The sequence below is a fragment of the Bombyx mori genome, chromosome 20, assembly GCF_030269925.1.
Source record: "Bombyx mori chromosome 20, ASM3026992v2".
NCBI lineage: Eukaryota > Metazoa > Arthropoda > Insecta > Lepidoptera > Bombycidae > Bombyx > Bombyx mori.
Window position 1 is genome coordinate 6,421,276 of NC_085126.1, and position 14,061 is coordinate 6,435,336.

The 14,061-nt window shown below is 38.4% G+C and overlaps 1 protein-coding gene across 2 annotated transcripts in view; it reads left to right on the forward strand.

The window, feature by feature from the left end:
* The first annotated feature begins 8,431 nt into the window (after positions 1-8,431).
* LOC134198710 (uncharacterized) overlaps positions 8,432-14,061 on the forward strand; it is a 44,074-nt gene continuing 38,444 nt past the window's right edge. Inside the window, exons 1-6 of one of the 2 annotated variants that reach the window (XM_062674335.1) lie at positions 8,432-8,913; positions 9,012-9,083; positions 11,163-11,310; positions 11,728-11,884; positions 12,217-12,356; positions 13,385-13,549. In XM_062674335.1, the coding sequence (XP_062530319.1) occupies positions 8,715-8,913; positions 9,012-9,083; positions 11,163-11,310; positions 11,728-11,884; positions 12,217-12,356; positions 13,385-13,549 (881 nt within the window). In that variant the 5' untranslated portion in view covers positions 8,432-8,714. Of the gene's footprint in view, positions 8,914-9,011; positions 9,084-10,706; positions 10,807-11,162; positions 11,311-11,727; positions 11,885-12,216; positions 12,357-13,384; positions 13,550-14,061 lie in introns of those variants that run through there. The other variant, XM_062674337.1, reaches the window with a different exon arrangement.

Below are 14,061 nucleotides of genomic sequence, written 5' to 3' on the forward strand. Positions count from 1 at the left end.
AAAAATTTTTGTCTATTCTAAAACTAGAGGTCGCTACGAGGAATTTACTTAGGCATTGCAGCGATCAGATGATTTGTGTATAATTTAATATTAGCATTGTATATATCTGCATATTTCAATATATACTTTTATATACAATTTATTTATTTCTGTAATTTACTTTTCTTATTATTTTGGTGCAGTATTCTATGAAGTCATGTTTTGTTTCTTTTTGACAGATTAATTGGCTTAGGTTTGTGATTTCTATTTTGATTCCGATTTTTTGTTCTATTTCATGTCGATCACTACAATGCACCGGACATTCTGTAATTAAGTGGACGACTGTTTCCGCCACATCCGGGTCGCAAATACACGACGGGCTCTCTTTGCACCGGAAGCGATTCAGGTACTCCGAGAACCCGCCGTGCCCAGTGAGTAATTGCGTGAGGTGCATGTTTATTTTTTCTGATTTTATAAATTTCCGGGCTATGTAGACGTCGGGCAAAAATATTTTTGTACCGGATGCCGTGGAACCCTCCGTGTACCTCCGGTTCCACTCATGGAGAGTGTCCTCTCGGATTTGTCTCTTCATAAATGAGACCGGACACTGGTCGTATACTGGTTTGGTTTTTATGCGTAGTGCGGCGTGTTTCGCGAGCTCGTCCGCTCTCTCATTTCCTGCTATCCCTACATGGGCCTTCACCCAGTATAGCGAGATGGTTTTCCCTGTTTGTGTTGCCTGGCTTATGTTGTTTTGTGCTTGTACTGCTAGAGGGTCGGCCTTGACTCACTATTGCATAAGGTATCAAGGGCAGCCCTGGAATCACTAAATATTCCAAATGAATATCCAGCTCTTTCCAGGGCCACCACCGTTGCATTTCGGAGAGCCAGGAGTTCAGCTTGGTATACGGTACAGTGAGACGACAGCTTAAACTTTTTGGTCTCGATTTCGAGGTCGTTTTTCCATAAGGAAAACGCGGCCCTGACCTTGCCCTCAAGTTTGCTCCCGTCCGTGCAAATTTTGAATTGCAACTTTGCCAGGGCGTTAATCTGCTCCTGGCTCTCCAGATGTTCGTATTCTAGGTGTGGCTTACATGCAGGGTGTGCGGTTTTGGTGTACGGTACTTCCTTCTCGACCCCCTATCTCCGTAGGCATGCTCCTTATTTCGTTTCTTAATCTCAAAGATTGTGGCAGCCTCTTTGATACGGAGGTCGAGAGTCAGTATTCCTGACAGTACGAGTGCGGAGTTGAGCGAAATCGTTCTGTATGCTCTGCATATTTTTTGGGCGAAGCCTCTTTGCACGACATTGAGTTGCTTTCTGGATGCCAGCTTTGCAGCGGACCTTGCCCAGGCCCTAGCCGCATACATGATGACCGGTTCCACTGCTGCCGTGTATATTGTTTTTATTATTTCCGTGTCCAGTCCCCACGTTATTTTTGCTGCTCTGGTTAAGTGCTTATATATTTCTAATCCTTTCCTGCATGAGAGGGTAATATGTTTGTTAAAAGTTAATTTATTGTCAATAGTTAGGCCCAGCAATTTTATTTCGCTGTCCGTGTCAATTGGGTTCCCTCCCATGCTCAGGCGTGGGGTGTCATACTTTGGTCTGTTTGTTATAACCATCGCTTTTGTCTTCTGTGGCGCGAACTCGAGTTTATTTTTGGCACCCCACTCAAGAACATAATCGAGTGCCTGCCTAGCACTGGAGTTGATGCTCGACGTCTCTCCGCTAAACACGAGCACCACGTCATCCGCAAATGCTTGTACGTGGTGTCCCCTTTGCTCCAGATTTTTCAGTAGGGGGTCGATCAGGAGGTTCCATAAGATGGGTCCCCCTATCGAACCCTGTACGCACCCCTTACTGGTGCTTTTTTGCGTCTTCTCTCCCGCATACCTCACCTTAACCTTTCTATCTGTCAGATAGCTGTCGAGTATTCTTCGAATGTTGATAGGACACTTCTTCTCCGCCAACCTCAGTCTGATGGCGGGCCACCATGCGCTGTCAAAGGCCCCCTCTATGTCTAGTGAAACCATAGCTATAATTAGTTTTCGTTTTAGCTTATCACGTACGTGTTCCATCAGATCATAGAGGGAGTCCTCCGTGCTCTTCTGCGGTACGAAGCCATACTGTCTCGAGCTCAGTCTGGGGACCAGATGCCACCTGAGACGGCCAACGATCATCCTCTCGAACAGTTTCCCCATCACCGGGAGGAGGCCGATGGGTCTATAAGACTTTGGTGCAGTATAAGTTTCCTTGCCCGGCTTTCTTAATACCACTATCGTGGCTTCCTTCCAGATGGTGGGGATAAGGCCCAATTCTAGACATCTGTTGGCCATCGTCAAGTGGATTTGTTTCGGGTTCGTACGCGTATATCCAGGATTCGTCACCTGATACAATGTTGTATACAGCATTTGAGGATCCTGCGTGGAATCTTTCGAGAGCTCTGACGCACCAAGTAACGCGAGCCGCTTTTTGCTCTTCACAGAGCGAATGCGGTATCCATCGGGAAAACAACTTTTTTACACCTAATTGTTCATGCAAGATTATTTGTATTTGACTCATGCCAATGTCTAAAGTTGCCTGAATTTCGCGGTATGTCACATGTCGATCTTCCTCAATCAGCTTACGCACAGCATCAACGTTTTCTTGGGTGACTGCAGTTTTTGGACGACCTTGACGGGGATCATCACTGAGCTTGACACGTCCACGTTGAAACTCAGCAAACCAGCGATAAATTGTGGTTTTGGATAGGGCTTCATCACCAAATGCAGAAATCATCCGGTCAACACACTGTTTTTGTGTTAAACCACTTCGAAAGTCATAATAAATCATCGCTCTTGAATTTTCTCGAGTCAATTCCATTTTCTCAACGACTAAACAAGTTTGACAAAACCTCGTGACAAGATCGAGAATCTTTTTTTTAAATAAATAAATGGTATTCGATTTTTAAAACCAAGGAGTTTTCAATTAAAAATATTTTAATATGACAGGAACAGTGGAAATATTCCATTCCCGATACTTTTAGTACAGCCTAGTAGGTACATCGGTAGTTCCGATTATAGTTTGAGAGCTAGTTCCTATTCCATTTACGGATTGTTCGGAATTGTCGTGGAAGATACGAAGGCCTAAATGTTTACAAGCTTGGCGGGTAACAAAATGGTTTTGTGATCCATTATCAATCAAAATTCTAATTTGAGCAAGAGTTCCGTCACTTCTTTTCACATCAGCAAGGACGGTGCCAAGTAAAACATTGTTAGTTTTTCGCGTGTTATTTAAGTTAGCAATCATACTACAAAAGGAGCGTTATTATCAACAGGCTTGGTAGAAATCAAACTTGAAGACGCGGTAGATTTCTGACCAATGACTACTGGACTATGCATATTGTTATCAGTGCGGCGGTGTAAGTACTGAGGCGGCTGTGCCGGCGGCGATGCAACAGCTAATGCTTTCTCAGCGAAGCAAAGAGTCGTATGATGTAGCTTTTTACAATTAGCGCATCTATTCTCAGATTTACAAATATTTGTGTTATGTTGTAAACTTAAGACAGTTGATACAAGCACGTATCTTTTTAATATAATCATAACGTTCACGCGGGGTAAGAGATTTAAACTGCGGGCAGGAATATAGGTGGTTACAATTAGAGTCATTGCACAACTGACATGCAGTGTTGTTTACGACAAATGATCGTGAGCTATTTTTATTTGCATTGTTGTGCATAGGCTTCGATAAAGCACTTGCGCTGTTCTGGTTGTTATTACCTGTCCGATTTAAAACTTTTATACGATCACGAACAAATGAAATTAAATCCTGACAAGTAGGTATGTCTTTATCACAATTATTCATCTCAAAATGGCGTGCGGTTTCTGTATCTAAGCGGTGTAATAAAGTGTAGGACATGACGAAGTCACACAAGTTAGGTATTTGTAAATTATTAAGAGCGTGATATGAGTTTGAAAACTGATCGACAAGATTTTCTAAATTTTCAGCAGTGACTGAAGAAATCGGTTTTAAAGAAAATATTTGATTCAGATAAGTACCTGCTAGGTTCCTTTTGTCTTCATATTTTGACACGAGTGCTTTGTAAATAGTTTCGTAATTTTCAGCGCATGAAATGAAACCGGCATAAACATTTTTAGCTTTGTTTTTTAATTTACTAGCAAGATAAAACATTTTTTCAGTTAGAGAAAGAGATGTGTTCAAATGTACAGCGTTTTTAAAAGTCGCGAAAAATAGCGGTCAATCTTTAGGGTTCCCATCAAATTCGGGAATTTCAATGCGAACTAATTTAACACCTTGCCAACAGTCGTCATTTCTTTTGACAGACATGGTGGGTTTTGATTCTAACTGCGAACGTTTAAGTTTGATACGACAATATAAGTCTTCAAAAGCGAGCCACTTATTGAAGTCGGGTTTAGAATCTGTGTCGATTTTTAATATTAATTGATTTATATCCTTGAGACATTGTTGGAAATTAATGCGTGTCTCATCGATTGTTTCTACCGAACAAAGAAAGTTTTCCAATGTTTCAGGATAATTTAAAATACTGCGAGATAAATCGTAAATACGTTGTATGTGTTCGAAATAGACTTGTCGTTGACATTCTAGAATTGTCAATTTTTGTTCAGACGAAGACATTGTTGCGGATTGTGTAAGTAAAGGTCAATGACCAGTCAAAAATAATGGAATATGATGAAATGCGGTGCGAATAAAATATCAAAATATATAATAAAGCGTGTTTATTCGCGTAATAAGCGGTGATCAGCGATTATTAAAATGTAATCCGGGGACGAAGGACCAATAATAATGGGAAAAACTGTTTATAAATTTTTATCACGGCGGTGCGCTGGTTCAATATTTTTGAAGGAAGTTTAAGTGGGGGCGAGTATCGCTAAAGATGCAAAAAAAGAGGGGAAGGCCGAGGCTAGGTAGTAGACGTACCTGCCAACCCGTCGCTAGCTTCTTCCAGGCTGCAGAATTTGACGTCACTGCTGGACGACGTGTAATGGCGGCGACTTGACACGGCACTCTTCTAAATTATTGTCCATAAAACTTGTATACCACTCGCGCAACGACGAATATGGTCGTCAGTTAGAGTTCGTATAATAGAAAATTAATATGAGTCAATGAAAATATTTAGGTGAAAAAATAAGCGGCATGTGCGTGTACAGCGCGTGCGGTGCGGTCGGCGATAGTCTTCTTTTTTATTTTTGACTTTTTCTTTTTATGTTTCTTTTTTATAAGTGGTCATGCGAGAGGTTTTATGTCTACTCTCATTAAAAAAGAACCATTGATTATTAAACATGGTGTTGTTAAGGGGCTTCACTACCTTCTCAAGAATGGTATCTTGATACACTTGTGCCGATGTTTTGATACCTTTTTCACAAAAGTATGGCTCAGTCACTCCTTCAGTTATTCGTCAGTATGCTTAATTTGACTGTGTTGATAACAAATATGAAAGTTTGATAATGGAAGAAATGTTGGTAAGAGTAAATTGATTAATGAATAATAAAATTTATTGTAGCATATTTTTTAATTAATTAATGTTTATTTTCATGAGTTGCTCAAAAATAACAATGAAAATCAATAATTTTCATTCTCGCTTTGCCTTGAGACGCTTTCATCTCTTTCTGATTTACTGTTAGAGTCGCTGTCAGAGTTAGATGCGATCATGTCTTCATTCCGTTCGCTCCTGATTACACTTGCGAAGTTGTACCCTTTGTTTACGGCCGTCTGGTGTAGTGGTAAGTGACATGGTCACTACACAAGGGGGTAGCGGGTTCGAATCCCGCCAAGGGAAGATATTTGTATGATAAATATAAATGTCTTTCCAGGGTTATGGGTGTATATTAAATATATGTATGTGTATAATAAAAATATTATATTTATTTCCGTTATCTGGTACTTGTAACACAAGTTCTTTACGAACTTAGCACGGGACCAGTAGTTAACGTGGCGTGATTGTTAGTAAATATTTGTTTATATTGAGTTTTTGTTACGAATTGTTATTATTGTTTTAAATTTAGTTTTTGTTAAGAGTGTTATTGTTTTAAATTTATTTGCAATGCCAGGACCAAATACCAATGACCATATTATAGTCGATTCAGTCACTGAGCGTTTTATTATTTACGCCAGTGACGACAGCGACTCTTCCAGCTACGAGAGTTATGTCGAGGTTGAGGAGCCAACTCCTTCCACCAGCTCAGGTACTACCATAAATTTAATGCAAGTGGTAGCACTATTAGAAAACGATAGTGACGACGGCGACACATAATTTTTAATATTAAGTATATTTTTTTAAATAAACTTCTTAAATTTTAATTTTATTTTATTTATAACACCTAATACACGTCACGAATTCCTCTCTTTTCTTAGCTTTCTTCTAAACACAAGTGCTTAAAAATAAAATTTCGTTGTTATTTTTGAGCAACTCATGAAAATAAAAGTTAATTAATTAAAAAAATATGCTACAATAAATTATTCATTAATCAATTTACTCTTACCAACATTTCTTCCGTTATCAAACTTTCATATTTGTTATCAAAACAGTCAAATCAAGCATACTGACAAATAACTTAAGAAACGTTATTTCCTCCTGGACGAAAATTTATAAGAGGAGTGTTAGCATACTCTAGTAAATAATGAAAGAAATCAGCTAGCTGTAAGTCAAGGGAAAAATCGTCAGCTGATAAGATTCAGTAGGTGATAGATGCTGCTGCGTTTCACCTTTCAAGGTACCAGCTGACAAACTTTCCACTGAGATACAGCAAGCTGACATTAATTTTCATTCATAGTAGTATATAAACGATCACCAGGTAAATTTTTAGTTGAGAGGAAATCATTAAAAATATTTTTTTTTCATGTTCAAGCAGCCTGCTGACGTATAATCCACCATGCTATGACCAGCTGACTTTTTTTTTCCTTCAAAATACTAGGTTAACTATAATCTGACAAAATTTCAAATGGGAGGAAATGACTGAAAAAACATTTTTTTTCTCCATGCGTGGGAGACTGCCACCGCCCGCCCCACGGAGTCGCAGCTGACGGTCGCGAGTATTCATAGTATAAGTCCCTAATTTTTGATTGGGAGGGACTTGGTCATGAAAATCTGTCACGGGCTCCCGGGCTATATAGGGGCTAATAACTTGAGTGATCGAATTAAGAGAAATAGTGACTACAAAAAACACGTGTTTTCTTAGAACAATTTAGAAACCTTTTTTTATTGCTTAGATGGGTGGACGAGCTTACAGCCCATTCCGTACGGGTAGGTACCACCACCCGCCTATTTCTGCCGTGAAGCAGTAATGCATTTCGGTTTGAAGGGTGGGGCAGCCGTAACTATATTGAGACCTTAGAACTTATAACTCAAGGTGGGTGGCGCATTTACGTTGTAGATGTCTATGGGCTCCAGTAACCACTTAACACCAGGCGGGCCGTGAGCTCGTCCACCCATCTAAGCAATATTTTTAAAAAAAAAAAAGTCCCACCCATGATTTTTTTTAAATGAAAACTTCTTTAGCATCGTTGTGATCCGAAAGACGATGAATCGAAAAAGCGACAGTAAAAGTAGACGGACACAATTAATAAGTTTTAACGTGGGAGAAAATGAGATAAGAAGCATTCATCATCATCATCATCATCATCAACAGCCCACAGTCGTCCACTGCTGGACATAGGCCTCTCCCAATCCACACCACTGAGCCCGGTCTGCGGCTCTCCTCATCCACTTCTTGCCGGCCACCCTGTGGAGGTCATCGCACCACCTAGCCAAGGGGCGTCCCACGTTACGTTTTTTTAAATTATTTATTGCCTATGTAGGCAGACGAGCCTACGGCCCACCTGATGGTAAGTGGTTACCGTCGCCCATGGACTTCAGCAATGCCAGGAGCAGAGCCAAGCCGCTGCCTAAGAAACCTGCTGCGCGGTCTCCACTCGAGAGCCCGTCTGCTCCAGCGATCGTCAGTCCTACGGCATATATGGCAGACGCTGCAGATGGGTAAACACAGCTTGGAGAGGGAAGTCAAGAGAAGTATCCAACTGGGCTGGGCGGCGTTCGGCAAACTGCGTAGAGTCTTTTCATCGCACATCCCACAGTGCCTGAAAACGAAAGTTTTTAACCAGTGCGTCCTACCGGTAATGACTTACGGAGCCAAAACGTGGACACTCACAGTACGGTTGGTCCGTCAGCTCAAAGTCGCTCAGCGAGCCATGGAAAGAGCCATGCTCGGAGTTTCTCTGAAGGATAAAATCCGGAATGAGATTATTCGACAGAGAACTAAAGTCATCGTTATAGCTCAAAGAGTCAGCAAGCTGAAGTGGCTGGCCATATATGCCGTAAGAAGCATTATACAGTGTTTATTATATTCGTGGTTGAAGTGAAACCTTCTTTAGTTTCGTTGTGATTCGAAAGTCGATGAAACGAAAAAGCGACGGTAAAAAGTGAGAGACACATAAATTCATAAGATTTAATGTGGGAGAAAATGAGATAGGAATCATTATACAGTGTTTCTTATATTCGTGGTTCTCTTTGTGCTCCGCTTCGTACTTCGTACCCCCTCCATTCGTGTTCACCAAGGGAGTTTGCTGGGGCCCCAGCGTTACGTGTTTGTGCGCGCATGCGTAGTACAAAGTTTGGAAAAAAACATCACAACAATCGTCGTGTTTTGTATACGTGTGTGTACGTATTATACGTCTGTAGAGTTTTTTCATCATTATTATAGTAAAATTCTTCAAATATGCGGAAAACGAATGCAGAATATTGTCGTGATTATCGAAAAAAAAGAAAGGAAAATAAGATTAAACAGACAGCAAAAAGTTCAACGGAACGTGTCCGTGAATTTCGTGCTCGCAGAAAAACGTTATTGAACGTGGAAAATGATAGTTTTAACACGCTTATTGATGATTTTACAGTTCAAAATAATGAAAGTATTCATAGTAAGTACCTATTCAAATATTTTCTAATCAACAAATTTTGTGTCAGGTGAATAATTAACGAACATGATGTCTATAACCTCATTCGTTACTTTTTTCAGATGATATTCCCATGGTTATTTCATATGTGCAAGGTGATGCCATAATTGAAAATTATATTGTGAATAATTGTTGTGAGTACCTAACTTCTATGTAAATTTTCATAAACTTTTAAATTAGTGTGTATGTACTTGATAATTTTCTGAATAAAAAGAATTATATATGTGTAAAAAAATTAAATAACAAAACAATTTAATTCAATTATAAAATCATATGAAATTTATCAATTTTACATAATATGAATTGAAAAAATTAATAAATTATTTTAGTTTTTAATCAAAATTAAAATTTTTAATTGAAATAAAAAACGTGTGCAATTCAAATGTGGTAAAAGAGAAAACTTCAAACATTTTAGGATTGAAGATAATAAAACGAATGTAAAATTTCGGGAAGAGGATAATTGTAGATTTTAGTAATGATTAGAATGATACAAAGTTTGATAAATATTTTACATTTTATTCGTATATACTATATAGATTTGTTCAGCATGTCTTAAGTATGAATATTAGGTACCGTAAAATGAGAGGAATCGGAACACTTTTTAAGTTCGGCATTGATTTTTATCTTTTTTTTTTACATTTTCATTTATAATGCTTTAAGATATAGTTTATTAAAGAATAATCCACTAGATAGATCCATAGATCCACTAACGGTGCTTTTAGGTACCTCAAGCACCGGTCATCGTTCTCGTCGAACCCGTCGCTTGCGACGAAGGGCTCGACGAGTAAATTAACTCTCAGACACAGCCCACTGAGTTTCTCGCCGGATCTTCTCAGTGGGTCGCGTTTCCGATCCGGTGGTAGATTCTGCGAAGCACGGCTCTTGCTAGGGATCGTGTTAGCAACGTCGTCAGGTTTGAGCCCCGTGAGCTCACCTACTAGTTAAGGTTACGCTGAAATAGCCTCTCAAGGCTATCTCATTTTCTCCCACGTTAAATCTTATGAGTTTATGTGTCTGTCTCTTTTTGCTGTTGCTTTTTCGTTTCATCGACTTTCGAATCATAATGATGCTAAAGAAGTTTCACTTCAAAAACAATTTGCTAAAATTTCTTTAGTATCATCTAAAGAAGATTCATTACTGGCCTTGTTAATCGAAAATAACAAAGAAACTCATCATTATCCTAATAATAATTCTAAAGAGTCAATGTTTAATGAATTTCAAGTACAGACAATTCAATTTCAATCATCAATGAACAATGAAGCTCAGCACTGAATAAGCTCAGGTTCTCAATCATTCAAAGATCCAAATGAGGAACACGATGAATGTTCAACGCTAAATGCCTCGGTGCATCATGAAACAAATGTTGCTAGCAATGGTAACTGCCTATTTTCGTCTCTCATAAGAATTTCACATCTTCAATCTAAGCAAATCATAAATCTTTATAATTCACCCCAACTACTTCACTATGAAAGCTTAGTAGTGAGTTTTAACATGAAGATGTAGATTTAATTTATATTTCCCATAACAAATTCTATTATTCACTTTTTAAATAATTAAAACTTTTCCTAATATGTAATTAAACGAAACTTTTTGAATTGAGTTTTGATTGATTTGAAAAATTATAGAATACTAGAGGTCCCGTAGTAGTCGAAATTCGACTATAATTAATTGGATTGTAAGTTTGTACACTATTATGATTGTATTTTATACTTCTATAATCACAAATTTCGCCAAGACTACACTATAAAAAATATTAACGAAGTTATAATATTTAATCTATTCTCAATTTGACAACAGACGTCAAGAACATCAGCTTGACAATAAATAGCATGCATGCGTGTGTGCGTCAAATACACGGTACGTAGTGTGTGTAATGTTTTCTTTATCGATTTAATGTATCTTTTATGCATTATTTTAAAAAAATATTAGCGTTGTGCACTTCTTTTCTATATTCTCTATAAGTGTGGAAAATTTCATACTCCTCCGTCCGCGCATTTTTTTTTCGTATAAAGGGATACAAAGTTTTTGCTTCACGTATTAATTTATAGATTTAAGTTAAAGATTACACAGAGAAATAGAGAAATTATAAGTCGGGACCAAATTCCTTTTCCTTGTGTAAGACTGTATGTGAATATGTTTCAATAAATTAATATAAAACTCCAAATTAAATTTTACTCAAACAAAGCATAACTAACTTGTTCAATTTTAACTAGATATCTCGAACAACCTTGCATTGGAAAGCTCTGAACATCAAAAGAATCATATATTGGTTTCGGAGAACCAACTAATAGACGAAATGGAATCAAATAAAGAACTCTGGACAAATATGAAGATGCATTTTGAAACTAACAGATTGCCATGGTAAGTAGCTGTTTTAAAGAATAATATGTATATAGATTCGATGCACATATAGTGAAATCCAGAATTTAAAATAGAGATTAGAACACCAACATGTGGGCCATGTGCCTACAAGGGCAATAAAAAAAAACGAACTGTTAAAAAGATAACACAAAATCTCTGTTTCTTAATAAATTGGTCATGTGAAAAAAACCACAGTTTATGTTTTTTTTTTTAATCAGTTCAACATATATAGAGTTATATGAGTATATGACAGTCTAGTAGTAATGTCGCTATGTATCAGAGGGTGCAAATGATTTCACTGATTCTGACACATCCACACTTCTCACACATAGCTAAATGATATTAAATCTTTTTTGATATAATAAATCTTATGTAATAGGTGCTATCTAAATATTTCTCTTAAAAAAATATTAACAGGTACCACATGAAAACTTTAGTACTGAAGAAGCTGAAGAAACTTTATGCAGCAGACGATAAGAGTGAAAATGTATCGGCTAAGGACCGAATGTCCCAGATGGATTGGATTATATTTGACTTTGCTCTCGTCCATGAGAAAATAGATCTAATTGAAAACGTATGTTAGCTGAATATCTAGTAAAATACTAAAATAAAAATTTTGAAAAATATTTGTACTCTACATATCCCACTGTAGAGTACCACATGCTACTGCTGCCAACTTCTCTGAAGAACACAAACTTTTAGATAAGAACAAACAAACAAAACACCATAAAATTTATTTCCATAATTAATATTTATAAATTTACATAGTTACAAAGGTACATAGGGCATATTTTGACTTCGATCTCGTGTCTCGAAGTGGGTGGCGGTATTGACGCTGTGATGTCTATGGGCTTCGACGACACATTCCCATTCAAGCAATAGAACGTCGTGATATCTCACTTTCAGGATGGTATGAAATGTCAAACTCAGGATCGTCAGCCGTTGATTGATCTTTTCGAGCTGGTGACGAAGTTTGACATAGAGGACAGGTCCGGAGACAGTCTGGCCGGCGCCTGGACTGCGGCCACCGCCCTCTACAACTCGAGGTAAGCTTATGTGGGTGGTCTTCTGTTGAAACGTCTAGGAAGCTTGGTCGTAACGCTAATGAGCTCCTTTAACGGAAGGGGGTATGTCAATAGCCACCCATCTTGAGACATTAGTTCGCAGTCTCAATTTTATTCTATAGCAGATGAACTGTTCGTCCCCCAAACCGGAACGTGTATGCTTCGGGGCAGATATAAGCAGGATTGTGGTACCTATTCGAGCGGGGTCCCAATAGAACCTACCACCAGTACATTCGCAGTTTTATAAACATTCCTTTTTTTTATAATACCAAAAATAGACAATATGGCGGTATCTGACCGGTATCTGGCACACAAGAGTATATCAGTAAAGTACACCAGTAAATTGTATATCTTAAAATTAATACAGTCAAAATCTGTTATAACGACATCGAAGGGACTGCTCATATTCAGTCGTAAAAACCGATAGTCGTAACAACCGGTGATGTTTAATGTGTATCGTGCAAGTACAAACAAATCGATAGGGAATTATTGGTAAAATATATTTACATAATACGCGATTTTTCTTCATTATTAATTTGTTTTCTTTTTCTTTGCGACATTTTGAAAGTTACACGAATAACTCCACAAAGTTTTGGTGCGTCTTGTGTATAGATAAGTACAAACTAACTGAAGAGATATGAAGAAGCGGGCTTTGACTCTACTCCATGCACGTGTTTTGTTTCTATGAATTAGAAAAGACCCTACACTAAACGAAATGCTATTGTTTTCTTTCCTGATTTTAATAGCCATTGAAGACAAATGTGGATACCTATTCAAATTGTTTACAATACAGCTTAACCGGTCGTTCTAACAGATCTAATTTTCCGAAATATTAGTTAAATGTGGTCGTTTTATGAGGTATGTCGTTATTACCAATGTCGTAGAAAGCAATATTTTTAATAAGGCGGTCATATGGCATTCAGCCGGGACCTTTGTTCATGGTTATTATAACCGGCATGTTGTATTAAACGATGTCGCAGTAAACGGTTTTGACTGTAGTTCCTTTTCAGAGGTCATCAGTGCTCACCAATGCTACTGCAGAAGCGTTGGTATCAGCTGAAGGAGGTGACCAGGGAATCGCTATATGAGTACTGGTACGCCTACTGCGAGAACTCTCCTATACCGGCCGAGTCTATAAAAAGACCAACCAAATTACAGAGAGCTGTGGCCCAGAAGTAAGTTTACATTTCCACAGGTCTCAAGTTATGTTTGTCATTAAGCTGCAGAAAGAATACCTACATTTAGGTTCCTTCATCACAATAACGGATCCTTCAAATAAACTGATTTGTCATACATTATAAACTTAAACAAATAGTACGATCAACGTATGTAACTTATTTGTTTAACAGGCGGCCGAAAACCAAAAAATATATAAATTTTAAACGCTAGTGGCGACATCCCTAATTAACGAACTGCCCATCACCCGCGGCCCCGAACTGCCCGCGGACAGTGGCGGAGTGCGGCACTATACGAACATCACAAAGCAGCCAGTGGCGGTGTCATGAGGGGCACTTTTGAAAGATTCACGCTCGCCGCGCTCGGGCGTCGGTCTTCCATGAACAAATACCGCCGAAGGTTCTCTCCTTTTTCGGCATTTCAAGGTCGCAATATACCTGTCATGGTATTCTTTTGACGGCACAGGTTCAAAGGCGACTGTCGCATATTTTAACTCTTACATGGAGGACAA